Here is an 18,828-nt window from a genome sequence, read left to right as displayed (position 1 = left end):
ATAGGCAGTTAACACATACTAGGGACAGCTTAACTGGACAGCAACAATAAAGCACTGGTTATCAGAAGTGGCTGTCAGCACCAAATTAGCACCCTTTCCCCTTATTTTCTTTATCTGCCTCATGTCATCACCCCTTCCTTCTTTTTCATAAAACCCCTTGCTTTCCCTACTAGAGCACAGCACGCTTCTAGTTTCTCGGAGCCCGTGCTCCCTGAACTGCGATTCCCAGACCCCCGAAGAAAAGCCTTTTTCTTTCCTTTTCCATTTTGTTCTCTCTCGGTTTCACCCCCTCCTGTTATTTCACACCTGCTTAACAATGCAGGTTGCCATTCCTGAGCGCTACGGCCCAACCGATGACTCCTCACCTCCCCCATTTCCTTTCTGCCCTGTCAAATGAAAATGAAAAAAGTGTATTCCCCACCCCATCCCCCACCCCCGTGCTCTCTCAGTTTCCCCAATCGTCACCTCGAAGAACTGGAAATGTTTCAGGGTGGGGAATTTAACCGGAACCCCGTGAGGCCGGGCTCTCGTGGGGAGTACTTGAGGGCGCGTGGACCGCCACGATGGCTCCGTGCCGGGGCGGGGATTGGCCCGCCTCCCTGAGCTGGAGGCGCCCGGCGCGCCGCGGTGAGGGCCTCCGGGCTTTCCAGCCGAAGCCGGCAACCGCGCGCGCCCGGGAGCGACCATGGCGAGGCCGGTGAGCGGGGCCGGGCGTGGAAGGAGGGCGCGGGGCGGGCGATGTCGCGCCGGCGGCCCTGGGGACGGCGGCGGCTCGCCCGGGGCCGGCTGGGCGCTGGGCTTGGTGCGGGCGCTTTCCCCGCGACGCCTAGCCTTGCCTCGCGGAGGGTGGTTTCCAGGCTGGTCCCGGAGTCCCGGTTCTCTGGGCCAGTTGTCCTAGAAGGATGCCGCCAGGCGGGGGCCTCGGAGACGGAGACGCTTCTCTCGAGATCATTGTCCTCGGAGGGGACCTGGGCGGGGAGGCGCGCGCCGGCGGCCGGCCGGTCCTCCGGGCAGGCTGGCGGCTGGGCTCCCTGGCCCCGACCCGAGCGCGCGAAAGCACGTCCTATTGTATGCTGTCCCAAGAAGGGGTGGCGGGTGCTGCTTTGGCTTCGTGTTGGCACCCGAAGCTGGGGTGGGGGCTGCAGGATTCAGGGCTCAGAGCTCGCTCCCTCCTTGAAGCACCGGCCTCTTTCTCCATCCTTCGGTCCTTTGCCTCGGGAGCCAGAGAGGGCCAGATAAATCAGGGTTAAACCCCTTGTCTATCCAAGAGAGACAGACATTTTGTTTATTCCGGATCTGTTTACATGGCTCAAACCGAATGAGTGGATTTTTATTTATATTGGGAGAATTGAAAAGAATAATAACAATACAAGATTAAAATCCAAGTACAAGTAATACCTCAAGGTATTTTCTTTTCTTTTCTTTTTTTTTCATATATGGTTTACTGGCAAGACCGCACGGCCAGTCATTTCAGTATCTTTCTTAACAAAGGAGAATGGTGGCCTGGGAGCTTACGTTTACTGGGCGCACTGGATGCTGCTAATCTTCACAACCATCCTTCAGAGGAGGAATTGTTATGTGCTTTTACAAATAAGGAAACAAGCAGAGAGGTTAATTTTCACAAGCCCATGAGACTACACCTGATGGGAGCAGGATTTGCACCTAGAAACTCAGGGGAAAGAGGCATGGATAGGAGCAGTTAGCTGCCAGAGGGGTAGCTGTCAGGTAAGACCAGGTCCCTGGGAACCCTGGCCCTCCTGGCAAGGGGTAGAAGTGGATTTCTCCATTTTCATTTTGTACTCCCTGTATGTGGTTTGATTAATGGATTTTTTTTTTTTTTTTTTTTTAGTTACCTAACATGTATTGGGATTTACTGTATCTTAGACACCTTATTAAGTGGTTTCAATGCTTAATTCTCATAGCAACCCAATGAAATAACAACGATATTTATTTAGTGCTTACTCGTATCACTCACTATTCTGGGGGCATTCCATGCACTAACTTGTTTAGTCTTTTCAATAGAAGGGTTGGTGCTGTTATTTTGCCTCTTTTGGAGAAGTAAAGTCATTTGTCCTGGCTCACACATAATGGTATTTGTGCTAACCCCACTCATCAGCCAGAATAATTATGTATATATTTAATAGCAAGGCTTTCCTTCTAATTCCCTTGCCTCAATCATTGTGTTTTCCTTCTTAGACATTCTTGGCTCCCAGCTCACACGCTGTGTTCTGGTGTGCGTCTGCTTTCTCTCTTATCCTAAAACACAAATTTTCACTGTGAGAGCCAGTCCATTCTGTATTCCTCATCATCTTTGCTAGAATTTGGGTTTCCATGTGAGAGAGAGGCATATGGTTAAAAAAAATGGCAGAGAATTAGAATGCCAAAGAAGACTTTAGTTTTGGAAGCCAAGGTGTTGAGACAGCAAGAGCCTAAGCATTTGAGTTTTAAAAGCCTAAACACTGGAAAACCAAGAACATACGTTATTCCAGATGGGAAGAACACAGGAGATGGAAGAACCAGCTTTCCTGACCCTAGGGGAAATACATATTTTCTAGGCTGGGAGAGCAAAGAGGGCCTGATTAAAGTCTGTATTCAGACACAAGCTTGCCTTCTGAAAAGGCAGCCCTGTGCCTGATCACGGTGCATGGGGAGGGAGTTCAGGAGGATGGTAAATAGAACTTATAAGGAGCTATTGAAATCCAAGAACAGAAACATCTGTGCCTTGTTTTCCTGGGAGAAACTGTGGAAAGAGACCAGCCTCCTCATCATGACAAAGGAAGAGTAAAACAGAGATGGATAGATAAATGGGCGTCTAGGCAGAGAGCTTGTAGAATTTCCCTTTGCCCAACCCAGGGGCACGGAATCAGGAGAACGAAAGAGAATGAGAGAAGACACTTTCTAAGTGCAAGGTTTAATTGCACAAGTCGATGACCATGATGACTGGAGGGGAACACAGCCATCTTAGAGAATGCTACCGTGGATAGATGGTTGTAACCAAGGACTAGTAGCCCTGTCCCATGGCTTGGCATTGTGTGAGCCCCCAAGAATGGAGATGCAATGCCAGAGATTGGGACACTTGTGAAGTGCGGGGGTCGCAGGGGGCTGAATTGACAGAGATGATGTGATATTGACTGCAGTGAAGTCTCTACCTCTAGTTGGAATGGCAACATGAAATAACAATGAAACTCAGGTAAAGAAAAATACAGAGAGACCTACATTTCTTACACATCTCTAATACAGAAAAATACAGGGAAAAATTACATTTCTTGCCTGTACCCTTATGAACACACACATGTAGAGGAAGTGAATGGATCCATGGGGCTACTGTAGTTAGTCTGTCTACATCCACCCTCTCATTTTATAATAAAATGATACCCAGAATAACATCCAATTAAATGTCACCATGTAAAAATGCCAAAGATTTCTTCCCGGACACATGAAAACAAAGCAATGCAGAAAAAAAATAAGGACACTACTGTTTGTTTGTTTGTTTTTTTAAAAATGTATTTATTTATTTGAGAGAGAGAGAGCACGCACAAGCGGGAGGGACAGAGGGAGAGGGAGAGAGAGAGACGGAATCTCAAGCATATTCTGCACTGAATGCAAAGCTGGTGACAGGGCTTGATCCTGGGACCCTGAGATCATGACCTGAACCAAAACCAAGAGTCCAATGCTTAACTGACTGCGCCCCTCAGGTGCCCCTGGACACTACTGTTTTTTAAAAGGGGCAATTCGTATAAAATTTGCAGAATTTTCAGGGAAATCTACTGCAGCAAACTCCAAGGCAGTTGTATCTTTCTGCAAAGTGGTCCCCCCTGAGTTCCGTCTTTAATGTTAACAGAAGTGGGTTCTTTGGGAAGTGGATGAAAGCATTTGTAGTCTCCGTGTTTTCTGTGTGTATTTATGGCAGTTTGTTTTCCCCGACCATCCCACGTCTTTGAGGCCTGGCTCTTGACAATGGTGGCTTTGAGAGCGCGGTCTCAAATTGCTAGGGATTGCCATAATGGAGGAGCCATACTGCTGCTTTTCCCTTCCCATATCCTGAGCACACTCTTTTATTTATTCCATTTAGCGTCTGCGGTGCTGCATCCACAAAACCAAAGTTATCTGGTGGTTAAAACTTGAGCTGCAGCATTCCCTGAGGTAGCCATGAAATTGAAGGTTCCTTAGCTTTTTGTCCACATGCAAATGCCCATGTCTTTGCTTTGCTTTCTGTCTTCAGGTGTTCAGGAGGCTCTTCTGTCATCTGTCTACCTACAGACCGATTTGGTTCTTGGCAGCAGTGATGCTATGCAGGGCGCAAGGTAAAAAGATACCCAGTTCCCCTGCATGGGGTCCAGGGAGCACAATTTCTGGAGTGGAGACATCTGGCTAGTGTTGTTTGTGCTGTGCTAGTTTATTTGTCTGCATGAATTATTTAAACATGTAATTTGCTTAGAGGAATGGGAGTGGTTCTTTCTGCTTTACACATTTTTGTTTTTGAAGTGGAAAAAGGCTTTGACTATTTAGAAACTGTTTCCATAGATAAAACCAGATGTGAAGAAATTCTTTCTAAATTAAGATGTTTTTCACCTATCAAAGCAAATGACTTTTACATATTATTTAAATATAATTCCCTATGTTTATAAAGATATGGAAATGCTTGGGGAGTATGAATGAATATATACCCTTTTTAGAAGGTAATCTGGTAGTAAGCCTTTAAATTGGGCATGCCCCCTCTTTTACAGAAAAATATGGAAAATAATGTAGTCTAGAGGTTACCTAGGTTCACAGTCTATATGAAGCATACGCCTGTGCTGTCCACTTATTTGTTGAGTTTCCTAGTTGTGCCAGACCTTTCTCCTGTGTTCCATGGGATGCCACCCCTCACTTCGCCACTGACCTTCTATCACCTTCCATGTGCTGTTGCTTTATATCAGCCTTCACAGGTGGAGACAGGGCAGGCTTCCCACCATCCATGGCACAGGCTTTACCAACGGACTTGGGGGAATCTAAATGGAATTCCATAGAAGCATCCAAGAACTGTAAACTGTCCACTAGATTATTTCTTAGTCAAATGGAAAAATCACCTAAGAAGTTAAAACTCTAGCTCAGGTTCCTTTTCTACTCTCCATTCTAAAAGCAGCAATTTCTTCAAATCTCTGCTCTGCAAAATCTCACCAAACTTTCAGAAAACCCCAACAACAGGTATAGCCTCCAAAGCTTTTCACATCTACCAAGAGTACACCTCCCTACAACTACACTTCTGCAATACTCGTGGGTTCCAATTTGTGTCTGTTGGTATGCCTACCTTCTCATCCTTGACATTGTTGAAGGGCCACTGAGAGGACATTGCTTCTTTTTTTTTTTTTTTATGATACTAGCCAACGTGTTCTCTGTGTTATTCATTTAAAAAAAAACAGATTTTGGTGTTTTTGATTAAGTCTACATGTTGTCTACCATTGCATTAATTTGTGCTTTTATCTATATGAATTCACTCCTTTTATCTTTTGGGGGATGTTTGAATATACGTGTGTATTCATTTTTCAATCTCTCGTTTCCTAATGAAGTTAAGATTAAATATTTCCCTCTGAAGATGGCTTTATCAGTTTCTACGGATTTTAATACATTATATTCTCCTTGTCATTTATAGTAATTGATTATTCTTGCTATGACTTCCGGTGTAATTAGAGTTGAAAGAAGTATGTAAATTTCTTGTTTATTACATTGTGGACAGTGTTCAAGGTCATAGGGTAAGAGCTTTTTTTGCATCTTATTTCAAGTTCAATTTGGGGGAATGTTTGTAAAGATTGTATGTTCTCTTTTGGTAAAAGTTTATAAATACATACCTATATACACATACACATATGATTTATATATATAATGATTTATATATAAATATTCATTTTTCAAATCTTCTCATCCTTACATTTGACCTTTTTGCTTTATCTGTATTTTTTAATATGTGGAAGTGAAAATTCTGAGCAAACTATGGAAAACTCTCCCATTATTTTTGTGGATTTAAAATTTTTCTTTTCAATTCTATGGCTTTTTATATGTTTCACTTATGTTGTTAGGTACAGAAAGGTTTGTTTGTTTAAAGATTTATTTATTTGAGAGACAGAGAGAGAGAGAACATGGAGGGGGAGGGAGAGAGAGAGAATCTCAAGCAGACTCCCTGCTGAGTGCGGAGCCTGATGTGGGGCTAAATCCCATGACCCTGAGATCATGACCTGAGCTGAAATCAAGCATTGAATGGTTAACTGACTGAGCCACCCAGGTGTCCCAACATAAAGATTCATAATGTATATATCTTATTTTAGATTGCTCCTTTTATCATTTTGAAAAATACATTTTTGTCCCTTACAGCGTTTTTGTCTCCCATTCTTCCTTTTCCCTTCTTATAAGTCTCAGTGATGATGTTGAAATATTCCAGGTCTTTGAATTTTTCTTGAATTTTTTCCATATCTTTATGCTTTTGTGCTACATTCTTCCCAGAATGTAGCACAAAAGCACACTTAACTAGTTGACCCTTCAGTGATGTCCATTCTGCTAAATCAGCCAAATCATTAAGATTTTATATTTGTCATTTTCTACAACTCTAATTTCTACTGTTTACAATGCTGGCTTCTTTTTATACTTAAGAGATCATGTTTATTCACGTCAAAGTGCTTCTTGATTCATTATGTCTTTATTCATTTAGTTTGAGTTCCTGGGTTTGTAGAGTTTATTCTTTCATTGAGTCAGCTTTCTCAAATGTCTGCCTAGTTGTTATTATATTAAGATTTCCTATTGAATCATCTCTCATATCAATATGAGTAGCCAGCATTGACGGGGGAAGAAATTATTATCATGCCTTATATTCTGCATTGCATTAAATAAAAATGTGGGAATGCGTAGTAAATTGTTATTTGATTGTCAAAGCCATCTGGTACTATGTAGCCTCCTGAAGCATTGTCCCGCATGTTCTTCTACTTTATGTTCCTATATTCACCACTGCTTCCCGGAGGCAAAAACTGCTATTGCTGACCCTTCTTTATAGGGGGTGTGTGTGGAATGTATAGGCCTGTTACATCTTCTTCACCTAAACGGATCACTCTGCCAATTGTCCGTTGGCCCTTTCTTTCTTCTGCACCTCTAGGCATGAACACTCCTGGTGATGCTTCTATTCTATCTGGCAATTTGCATCTCCAACCCCATTCTACCTGCTTTCAGCTTACAGGGATTCTTTGCACAATTTCTGTCACTGAAAGTTTGCTTTCTTGTTTTTTTACTCTGTTACTCTTAAAGATTGAATAAACGTATTTGAACTTAGATTTCTCTAGCAACATCAGGGATGTAGGTAAATGTTTTCTTTGCATTTTTCTCTATCTTTTCTATGTTTAACTTTGAACATGCATTTTTTAAATCAGAAAAATATGTATTTTTATGTATTAAATTTTAAAATACAAATGTTCTTTTATGATTCCATGATAAAAGTCATGACCCAAAATGAAAAAAAGCCGCTGAACACACCTGCTTCCTTAAGATGCTCTCTGCAAAATTCCGAGGAAGTCTTGATTGTGACATGGCAGAAAATCAAGGCTGTTAGCCCAGAAAACATGGTCACCTTCAGCAAGAACCATGGGGTTGTGGTCCAGCCTGCCTATAAAGACAAGATAAACATCACCCAGCTGGAACTCAAGAACTCAACCATTACGTTCTGGAACACCACCCTGGAGGATGAAGGGTGTTACAAGTGCCTCTTCAATACTTTTGGTTCTGGGAAGATCTCAGGAACAGCCTGCCTCAGCCTCTCTGGTGAGAATCTCTGGGAATACATTGTCTCTGGCTAGAAATGGCATTTTCAAGAATGTTTGGAACCTGGTAGCAGTGCCTGGTTTTTCAGGATCCGAACCTCAGAAAAGCTCATGAGAAGACACTTAGCCTTTCGTGTCTGTTATAACTGTGCTTATGGTTATTTGGAAAGTTCGTGGGGCTACCTTGAATCTCTGCCTGGGGTTATCTTTGCTCTGAGGAATGGTGTTCTCAGCAAGAGTAAATTAAGGACCATGGTGAGGATAATGGGTTCTTCATAAGTAGTGGTATGATTCAGACCTGGCTTTGCCATTAGCAGTCATGTGACCCTGGGAGTGTCCTATCCCACTCTCTGAACCAGAGTCTGTCTATCTGCACAGTAAGTATGAAATCGATCATCTGTAGGGTCTCTAACAGCTTTAACACTTTTGGATCTGAGGACAGAGCCAGATTGGGCCTACCCAGAGCCAGTTATGGTGGTCCCTCTCATTTTGTTTCAACACAGTTCTCTTGGGATATACCTCAGAGGCTCTTCATACCTGCAGTCAACTAGGTATTTAACTGGATAATAAGCATTCTTTTACAATCCAAGAGGCTTAGTTTGACAAGTTTCTTTTCCGTTTAACTGACACATAGCTGGGATCGAGAATTGAGAAGTGGGAATAAGGGGTAACTTTGGAGCATGGCACACTTGGTGGTAGTTTTAGAAGGGAAAAGAGAAATTTAGACAGGGTTATCAGGAATGTTAAAGTGAGAGTTTGAGCACACCAAGAATATTGGACATGGGGTAAGAGGAGGATCAGTAAACGAGAGTGCAAGGGAGGTATGGCAACAGGAAAACAAAACAAAACAAAACAAGGTTTCTTTCACTTATTTTGCCTATAATGAGTCCTCTCTGCAGGATCTTATGTCAGGTTTTCTTCTTGACTCTATTTTTTTGTTTTCTTTGTCTCTTTGTCTCCCTGTCCTTTTTCCTCTTTCCTCTCCCTCCAGTCTTCCCTCCTTCTTTCCTCTCCATTTTTCTCCTTCCTTCCTTCCTTCCTTCCTTCCTTCCTTCCTTCCTCCTACCTCCTCACTTGTCTTTTTTTTCCTTCTTGTGGATGTTTTTTTCATTTCTATTACTTTTTCTTTTCTTTTTTTCTCATCTTTCTTTTTTTTACCCTCCTTTACCCATAAACTTTTGTATTATTTTTTACCTGAAAACCAAACTCCCCTGAATTTTCTGGATAGTAATCCTGTTCTTTTCCACATGGATCATTTCCAGCCATACCTTATAGCTTCCATCTATAGCTTCCTTGGATGTACCAGAGAACCCTGCCACCCAGTCTCACCATGTCAACCATACTCCTCTTCCTTCACTTTTATCTGTCTTCCCATAGTGCCCATCGACTTTAGTAATCTGGGTATTCTTTGGAAGAAGCCACAGTCCCTCTGGGCCCATTTCCTCCAACCCACTGCCACCCACCCACCTCTTGAACCTCTAAACACAGACCAGGTTTTCCTTTCGCTACTGCCCTTTAATTATCTTGTAGGCTTCAGAGTAACCACAGGAAAGCCAGCTCGTGTTTGCTCAGTAGAGATGAACTGCACATTGAAAGTACACAATGAAAATGAATTCACTGGTCAAGGGACTTTTGAAAGGGAACAGGGTTACAGCTGGACTAAAATAATGTGCTTTTCTCATAAACTATTTTGTCTTAATTCTATCAGGTGATCTCCAAGGTCCTTTCAACTGTCATTCTGTGATTTTCTGGTTATCAGCAGTGAATTTCTAATTTACATTTTCTGTAGATATTCCAAGCAGGGACTTTCCAAGTCTCCTCCTCGCATCTCATTCCTGGTCCAGCTCTGAAAGGCCATCTCTAAGCACTCCCTCTGCGGGCTCTCTGGTCTGAAACCACCCTGGGGCTTCTGAGAAGTACAGCCTACCTCTATGGCCATGCTGACGGGTGACCATTGTCAGACTATGAGAGGGACACCCAGAAGAAGCCAGAGATGCTGCCTTGCCCATGGAAATGGAGAACAGAATATTAGGCTCTGGATCGTTTGGGAAAGAAGAATCCCCTCCCCCCCCCCCGCCCCATTCAGCTAATCCCCCTGCAGACAAACTATGGAGAGGATTTTTCTTGTTACAGGGCTGTCTTAGGCCAGTTTCCATCCTGCCAGCCAGAGGATTAGACACAGGAAGAACTGAGGAGCCCCACTTTGGATTGGATGTGCCACCTTATCCCTTGAGCCCCCAGTGTCTTTCTGTAAAGATCTTCCTTCCTCCTCTGAGGAGAATGTGGGGCTTAACTGATGGCAGACCATCATTTTTTTTTTTTTTTGTCCCAGTACAGCCCACAGTGTTCCTTCACTATAAATTCTTCGAAGACCACCTAAATATCACTTGCTCTGCCAATGCCCGCCCAGCCCCTGTGATCTCCTGGAAGGTGTCTGGGTCAGAGATTGAAAACAGTACTGAGGTTCTCTTTCACCCCAATGGGACCACGTCTGTCACGAGCGTTCTCCAGGTCAAAGACCCCAAGCGTCAGGTGGGGAAGGAGGTGGTCTGCCAGGTGCTGCACCTGGGGAATGTGACCAGCGTCACGCAAACTGTGCATAAAGGTAAGAGAAGGGGCGCCTGGGTGGCTCAGTCGTTAAGCATCTGCCTTCGGCTCAGGTCATGATCCCAGGGTCCTGGGATCGAGTCCCGCATCGGGCTCCCTGCTCGGCGGGAAGCCTGCTTCTCCCTCTCCCACTCCCCCGCTTGTGCTCCTGCTCTCGCTCTCTCTCTCTCTCTCTGTCAAAAATAAATAAATAAATAAAAAATAAAGGTAAGAGAAGGCTGTGGTTGCATCTGTGTACACACAACTGGAAAGTGGTGAATGTTCTGCAGAGCCTCTTGGCCTCTTAGCCAAGGAGCTAATAAGAGAGAGAATGGAGTAAGTGGGGAAAGAAAAACAGAGTTGAGGAAACCAGTAAAACCAGTTTTACTTTGGTAACTGTTGTATGTTGCCCACATACCAAACGCTTTTGTTGAGATCCATCCATGCCTTTAGCTTTCCATGCTGCTGACATTTCCTGAGTGTCTGTTGTGTGCCAGGTGTTGGGACTGTTGAAGTGCGACAGTAAGCAAGACTCAGTCCCTGTGCTCAGAAAGCTTCTGTTCTACTGCGGATAACACAACGGGCAATTACACAACTGCGTGCGAAATGCTTCAGGAAGAAAGCTACGCTGCATCCAGGAGGATTGAGAGTGGGGAGGAGAGGATCAGCTCAGTCTGGAGGGAGCAGGAAGATTTCCTGGAAGAAGTGACGTCCATGAGGAAGGCTTTGCATCCTCTGCGCTGTAGAACAGGGCCACAGAGCTTTTAAGAAAGGGGCCAATGTGAGGATGTTTTCCTCACCCCTTTGAAACAAACTGCATCCTGAGCAAGACTGCTTTTGCTTTCTTGTGTTTCTCTCTAAGCTGCTAGCTCTGGGCCTCATGGACACAGGAAGTGAGGCCTGTGGGCGGGAGAAGAGAGGGAGCGGCAGTTTTAGGCAAGATGCTTTGGGAATAGCCACGGTTTTCTTTATCTGTGTGGCTAAAGCATCAGCTCTGGACGAGGCTCTCATTAATAAGCCTCCTACAAAGGTACTGATGCTTTTTTTCCAGGGAGCATTTTAAGCACTAAAGCCTGGGAAAACTTTCCCCTGAATGCCTTATTGATGTGGTTGCCTCTAGGGAACATTTCCTATAGTCATTTTTGGGGTTATTGAAAAACACAGACTAATCAAAAAGTCAACATTTAGGTAATTTTGGGCAAAAGATTTGTAGTGTTAGATCTGGACATTTGTGAAGAGATCCTCATTTTCAGCCAAGGCAGAGGGTAAATTTCCCTGAAAAGCAAGAACCTGAAAAGGAACATGTCTTCTTGTCCAAGAATGCCAGAATCGACTTACGTCGTTTATAATGTTTATACATCGTTTGTGTAATGTTTGTTTACTCTGCGAGCATTTACTGAAAGTCTTCCATGCTTCAAGCATTTATCAAGCACTGGAACCATGGAAGTTAGACACATCTCTGTCTGAAGGGGCTTGGTTGAATTATGATGTGAGAAATCCTGTTACAGAAGTATGAGGAAGATGCTGGAAACTCCCAAATCAGGAAGCTCTTCCCCCGCTGTAGGATTGCGGAGTGACACTGAGGGGCTGCGTTTATTGACTGTTGGAAAGAGGTTTAATAACAAAGACACAGATTAGAAGAAATACAATAAAAACATTGAGATGAGTTACTCCTGGGGTTGGCATCATGAAATCCATGATTTTTTTCCTTTATATGTCTCTGTATTTTCCACAACTTCCTCAATAAATATATTATTTTAATGGGTTGTGACCTCTGACCAAGCCTTGGTTCTGCCCCTTACTACGCTGATTTGGGGCTTACTTAGCTTCTCTGAGCCTCAGTTTTTTGTTCTGCTGTTGTTGTTGTTGTTTTTATATGTGCGATGATGATAATAATACCTAACTCTTGGGTTGTTTTGAGGATTAAATGAAATAACACATTCAAAGCTCTTATGAGATAGTAGCCACAGAAAACGTGGTTAGATTATTATTAACTAAATGTTATTGAAATAATATGAAACCATGAGTGGAGACATCAATAGGTATATATTTGAGGATAATTTTCATCGAAAGCTCCACTCTAGGAAAAACTCATCACAACGATTGCTTTATATCACTTTTTGCCTCAATGGTTTCTGCTTATGACTTTGTTTCTCCTTTTTCCCCCCTTCACCGTCTATAGGATTTTGGTTTTCAGTTCCGCTCTTGTTAAGCATTGTTTCCTTGGTAATTCTTCTGGTCTTAATCTCCATCTTACTATACTGGAAACGTCGTCGGAACCAAGACCGAGGTAAGTTATCATAGGAAGTACAAAGAAGGAAACAAATGATTTTTTTAATAGCACTGTGGAGAGTACAGGAAGATGTAAATAAGGGATGGCAACAATGTGTCCTGCTTGTTGTTGCTGGTGTTTTAGAACACTTTTGGGGTCATTTTCTAGCAGTTGGACATTAAACTGGATGTTTCTGCTTTTTATTTGCTACAATCATTTAATGGCTAATTATTTGTAAGTTGAGAGTAAGGGTCGATGAGAGGAAATGTAGACAATGTCCAATCCCTGTAGAGTCAGCTGACAGCCACACCGGAGAAAGAAGTCTCCGTACCCACACTATGTTCTTCTACCCATTAACAAGAAGGACAGTCTCTTTTCCTTTTACAGCGAGCGCTCCCTGGGCCAGCTAGTCCACGTAAGAGACTCTGAAATTGTCCAGTATACTCACTAATTAAATAGTATTTTCTATGTTATACTCCTACTATGCCTCAAATACTATAGGCAGCTTACAGGTGACCTACACTTATTAACTCCGTCATGTCATTCTGTCCTTATAGACTATAAATTTTTTTCTGTCCCTACAACATCTATCACAGTGTCTTATGTATATGAAGTTCTCAATAAACTTTCATTAAGACAGTGAATGAATCGGATGGATGGATGGATGGACAGATAGATAAGATTTTCAAAGTGACATTTTCAATTCTCTTTTTCTTATTGTAATTTCAGTACCTCATAAATGCTGAGTCTAAAACCTTGGGAGATACTATAAAATGAGAAGCTATAAAACAAGAGGAGTCAGCTAGAGAGAGAGATTTAAATTTTTTTGTTTTCGGGAGGCAGTGCATAATTTATTAAAGTTAATGCAAAGCTTCAGTTTATGGTGTGTGTGATGGGGATTTCCAAGGGTGAAAGGCTGATATGGGAATTTTTTCCATCTCGGATGACTGAAAGATAGGGAAGAAAAAAACTGTTGGTTTTTTAAAGTTAAATCGTAAGCTATCTTTCATGTTGTAGGTTTTTTGAACACTTAATTTTGCGTAAGCCTTATACAAGTACCAGATTAATTCTTGTGATTTTATAAGAAAAGCAACAAATCTTCAGTGTCAATGACCCTTTTGCAAAAGTAGATAAAAGTGTCTGTTCGATGGGAAGAGGAAATTACAGATCAGATAATTTTATTGCATATAAACATAAGCCCATAGAATTCATTAGTGCTCTGCAGAATGTCAGAGGCAGTAGGCTGTTTGATTTTACTTTATCCAAACATTTCATTTTTCCCATTAGGACTTGAAGCCAGAGAGAGAAATTGACTTCCTTCCCTAAGGTCGCACAGCTAGTTAACAACAGGCTTAGGACTAGAATGCTGGTTTTGGTCTGCTGACCTCTGCCGGAATGTTCTTCCAGCTATGATGCCCTGGAGTCCTGACTTGAAAGGCATTATTGGGTTGCATGTATTTTAATCCTAGCTTGCTGTTACTGTTGTACTCTTTTGGAAAGCGTGAGGAAAGAAGTATGAAGTGTTCAAATTCATCTTAAAAAGTCCCTGTTGGACAAGAATCTTATAATACAATCTATTCAAGCCCAAGGTAAATTCCACTAGAATGGGGCATTTGCAAAATAATTGTCCTTTGTTCATTAAGTAAGTCTTGGGTTTTCTGGGAAACATCATTGTTCAATGTCTTTTCTAGTTGAAGCAAAGGGAGTCAGCTTATCTTTGTTTCTAGGCTTTTTCTCATTTATGAAAATAAACACCTGAACCTCTACAGAATCTTGCAAGCACTGGGATTGCCATTTACTGATGATGTCTTCATGACATACGGCCAAATCAGTTAATTACATTGAATGTTCAGTGGCACATTTTGGGGGGCTGAATTTTTTTTCTGGTTTCAAATATTTTAACAGCCAGATGATTTGGTCCCATTTACTTAAATAGCTAGTAAAACAAAGTGTCGGTTATGCTGGAGACTTAAACACTCAAGATCAAAACTGAAGTTATAACAAAAGTTGGGCGAAAGGGAAGAAAACCATAGAAGATGTTGACATTTTAAATTTCTTTAAGTAGCAAATCCTGATTATCAATTTGTGATGAAAGCCAATGGACCTACTACATTTGCTTCCTCTTTCCTTACCCTTCCTTACTTTGGATTTTCTTTTTTTTTTTTCTCTTTTTCTTTCCATCATCTCCTGAACACCTAAAACTTTTGGATGGGCAGGAAAACATGATCAGTCAAAAATGACACCAAGTTTCTGATCCCAGTGACTGGAACAATGGTGATGTGCTCAGAAATAAGGAAGTGAAAAGGGGAACTGAATGTGTGTGAGTGTGTGTGTGCTTGTGTTCAAGTTCATGGAGAGAGAAGGAGGGGAGGAGGGATGAATTCATTCTTGATGAATTCATTCTTGAACTCACTGAATGTGAGTAGAAAAGAATCCTCTCCAGGGAGCCGCCCCATGGTAAGACAAATCTAGTTAAGTAAGTGTGACTCAGCAACAACAAAGTCTATTTAGATCAAAATCACTTATTCATTGCTCACAAAAGCACAAGCAAATTTATAGTTTTGGGATAGAGGAGTGATCTCTAATGATGATGTCACTTTTGTAGAAAAATCACTTTTTCTTGTGATTCTGTTTAATGCCAGAGAATGGTTGTGTTCTTTTCACCAGTGAAGGTGAAATACCTCTGGAGGAAGGTATGATGACTTAGAGGCAATTTCTCTTTGTATCAGTCCTGGTGGGATCATTGTAGTTACTTCCCATGAAACGACATCAGTAAGATAATAGGTTGATTAATAGGTTGATATGTTTTCAAAGAACAGCCTCTTTCCTTTGTCTTTCGTGAATCCAGTACTTTATTACTAAAATAGAAAGTGAAAAAATAAAATAAAATTTCCTAGGGAAATTTTCCACCATTCTATATTAGTTCTTGCTATTAAAACCCAGTTGATGTCATAAATGTGCCCCTTCCACAATGAAATTAAATTTGAGCTTGAGAATAGCCTTTTATTTCTCATTAGTCAACCCACCAATGATTACATGCTTCTCAAAAACTCACCTCACTTTGGGGCAGATCTTAATAGACAGATAATCACCTCAGTTTTTGAAATTTTTGAGTACTAGTTTTCTTTTGTTTGATTGAGTCAAGGCAGAATTGGCAAACAGTAGAAAATTTAGACATTCATATGAAATGCACACGCCAGATTTCACTTTTTCTTCAAGTGTCTAGCTATTTCATAGCAAAGTGGTTTTTTTTTTCTTGCCCACATTATCTATAATTACCCTGAATTCTTTCACTTCACTTCATAATAATGTAACCTGTAAATGGGCTCTTTCAATGATAATGGCAGTGTTAATAAAACACTATGTTCTGGGTAGAATCATGCCATTTTTTTCTTTTTTAAGATTTTATTTATTTGACAGAGAGAGAGAGAGAAGAGCAGGGGGAGAGGGAGGAGCAGGCTCCCCGCAAAGCAGAGAGCCCGATGTGGGACTCGATCCCAGGACCCTGGGATCATGACCTGAGCCGAAGGCAGATGCTTAACCGACTGAGCCACCCAGGCACCCCGCCATTTTTTTCTATTTTAAGCTTAGTACTCTATCAAATAACAAAAGTGCCCAAAGGACAATTTATGATGGTGAAATTGGTGACTGGTTAGAAGGACAATACAAAGAGTATTTGTTTCTAAAATAATAAGAATCTTTGCTTTGCGTAATAATTGTACTTAACATCTCCCTGAGGCAGGCTAGATGGGTGGTAGCCAGCACCCCTACCCCAGTTTCCTCATAGCTCTAAGCTGAAGAAATGGGGTGTTTTATACAAGAAAAGTGTGGGGCAACCTTTATTGGACTGCTTAGGTCAAAACTGCTGGGAGAAATCTTCCATTCCAACGTATTTTTCTACAAGAGTTTACCCTTGAATGGGGGCAGATGCCATCCATCATACCAAAATGTCACGACCAGATGACACAGTCACTCACTAGCAGAACCTTAAGCCTGGGCATTCTTGCCTGAGCTGTTCTGTGTTTTTTTTTTTTTTTTTACCACAGACAGCAGGTACTGGAATTTTGGCAGGTTTAAAATGTTACAGTTTCTGGTAAAGAATTACTTAAGATTACACAGAGAATGAGAGGTAGCCCCAAGATAAAATCCCAGGTCTTTGCCTGCCTTGTAGGGAGGTCCACATCCTTTCAGTTTAGGTGCGAGAAACCTGATAGCCCTGGAAAGGCCCTCCATGGGTCTACTTTGTGACCATTCCCAGCCCAAGGTCCAGTGAGTTAGTATCCACAGAGAGCAAAGCTCAAGGTCTTATAAATAAAATACATGTAGATTATTTGGAATTCTCTCTCTCTTTTTTTTTTTTACTTGTAGTCCTAAGTGATTCTGTAAAAGATTATTTCCTAGAATTACCTACGTCCCTTGGAGAGAGTCATGGTCTCCCCACATCACATTGGGTCAGGAATGTCCTTATCTTTGCCAATGAAATATGCACAGGTGTGTTCTATGCTTATTGACACTTCTGTTATGTATCTTCTTCAAATGTGTTAGGATAGACATTATAAATGTTGGAAGTTAATATCTTGATCTTTCTTTTATCCAGAGCCCTAGAGGAATCACACAGAACCTGGAAAATTTACTCCCTGGTCTACTTGAATCCGACTCAGAAGAAAGGCAGGAGGAAAAGGGTCATTCTCTGAGGGACATAAAGAGCAGAAGAGGTAGGGGTAAAAGACCTAAGAATTTCAAGATTTCTACTGCCATCTAAGCTACCCAGTGCTTGTGAGAGTTCCAAAAGGAAGTCGTTTTACCTCTCAAGTCTGTTGTAGGACTTGATTTTGTGAAGCAATGCAGTGTTGTGCTGTTGAAAGGAGACTGGACTTTGAATCAGTAGCCACAACTCAGAGGCTGACTCTGGCTCCAACCGAGGGCAACGCTCTGTCCATCACTTTATCTCAATGAGCATCCACACCCGCATCCAGAAAATTAGGAAGTTGGACCAGATCGTTTGCCATTCTGCTCCAAAAACTGATGTAATTGCAGGAAAAAAAGGAATCAAGAAAGGAAAAAGAGAAAGGAGAACACGGGAAGGTGTTAAGGACCAAAGAACTTTTCTGAGACTACCTTTTACCTTTCTGTTGCTGTTCCATCTCTTCTTCCATATTGTTCTTAGGTCCACGAGTCAGTTTCCTCCTCACGTGGTGGTGGTAGTCCACTACCTGCTGACTGGTTTGTTAGTAACTGGTCTTTCTAGAATCCTTGGTTTCACTGCAGTTCTTCATGTCCTCCTCTGACTGGCGTTTACCACAATGAATATGGGACTGAATTCATTGCAAAATAACATTGACAACCTTAACTTTACTTATCTACTTGTATAGAAGAATATTGTTAGCCCAGCAGCTCACGTTTTTAAAAAAAGCATTTCCTGTCCCATTTGACTTATAATAGGATCTGGTCCTATACCAGTCATTGTGAAATCAAAAGAAAATACATGATAAAATAAAAACAGGCATTTAGGAAGCTTCGAATTCAAAGTCAATTCAAATGCTTCTCCCTCCTGGCTTCTTTTCCCATGAGTTAACTTCTCATAATAGCAGAGAAGGTATGTTTGGGTTTAGAAATCCCTTTGTTCTAAATTATATTGTTCTAACTAGTGGAACATTTTTGAACTCTTAAAAATCATAAGACCAAATTATTGACTTTTTCAGTATCTTTTGCTTTCTTGTCTCTACTCAGTGACCTAAGAACTAAAGCTTAAGTTGTTTTCACTGTTGAATTGGATATTTGTATATTTAGTAAGCTTTTCATATGTTATTTAAATCTGTATTATTTCTTATATTTGTATTAAGATACTGAATGATTAAAAGTGTCAAATCTAAATATTTGGTTCACGACACTCTTTTGGGAAATGTGGACATTAATGATAATCTTTAGATTTTCCCCCTTTGTGTGAAACCCTCCTCTCTCCTCTATCTCTCACCCACCAGAAGATGCCACTGACATTTCTGATTAATCACAAAGTCACAAATCAGATATCCCCGATCTGGCCAGTGAGAGCTCCGTCAGGTTGCCAACTGTGCTTTGGACATGACCTGGTCAGTTTGGAGCACTTCCTTGTATATGTTCTTTTGATTTTGCTTTTAGATATCAACCTTTGCAAACTGATTAAGTTACTCTGGTTTTGAATTTAATCAGAGC

The 18,828-nt window shown here is 41.6% G+C and overlaps 1 protein-coding gene across 7 annotated transcripts; it reads left to right on the top strand.

Annotated features, from left to right (window-relative positions):
• Positions 1–508: 508 nt before the first annotated feature.
• Positions 509–18,510, top strand: CD200 (CD200 molecule). 7 transcript variants are annotated; one of them, XM_035000177.1, is made up of 5 exons: positions 509–697; positions 4,223–4,304; positions 7,459–7,779; positions 10,111–10,383; positions 12,547–14,180. In XM_035000177.1, exons 1-5 carry the CDS (start codon positions 686–688, stop codon positions 12,666–12,668), a joined length of 810 nt encoding a protein of 269 aa, XP_034856068.1. In that variant the 5' UTR covers positions 509–685; the 3' UTR covers positions 12,669–14,180. The 7 variants fall into 7 exon arrangements, with proteins under 7 accessions (XP_034856068.1, XP_034856071.1, XP_034856072.1 ...); XM_035000181.1 differs by lacking the exon at positions 509–697 and adding an exon at positions 17,234–18,510 and having other exon boundaries at positions 10,116–10,383; positions 12,547–12,654; XM_035000180.1 differs by lacking the exon at positions 4,223–4,304 and having other exon boundaries at positions 513–697.
• The last annotated feature ends 318 nt before the right edge of the window (positions 18,511–18,828 follow it).

Source organism: Mirounga leonina, unplaced genomic scaffold (assembly GCF_011800145.1).
Source record: "Mirounga leonina isolate KUSES-001 unplaced genomic scaffold, KU_Mleo_1.0 Mir_115, whole genome shotgun sequence".
Classification (NCBI taxonomy): domain Eukaryota; kingdom Metazoa; phylum Chordata; class Mammalia; order Carnivora; family Phocidae; genus Mirounga; species Mirounga leonina.
This window is presented reverse-complemented; position numbering and strand designations above follow the sequence as displayed.

Bases quoted from the DNA above. Each gene is read 5' to 3' on its own strand.
- CD200 (XM_035000175.1), top strand. From the start codon at position 7,326: ATGTTTTCTTTGCATTTTTCTCTATCTTTTCTATGTTTAACTTTGAAC. The intron at 7,780-10,110 runs GTGAGAATCTCT...TTTTTGTCCCAG, and splicing joins AGCCTGCCTCAGCCTCTCTG to TACAGCCCACAGTGTTCCTT. The intron at 10,384-12,546 runs GTAAGAGAAGGG...CACCGTCTATAG, and splicing joins CACGCAAACTGTGCATAAAG to GATTTTGGTTTTCAGTTCCG.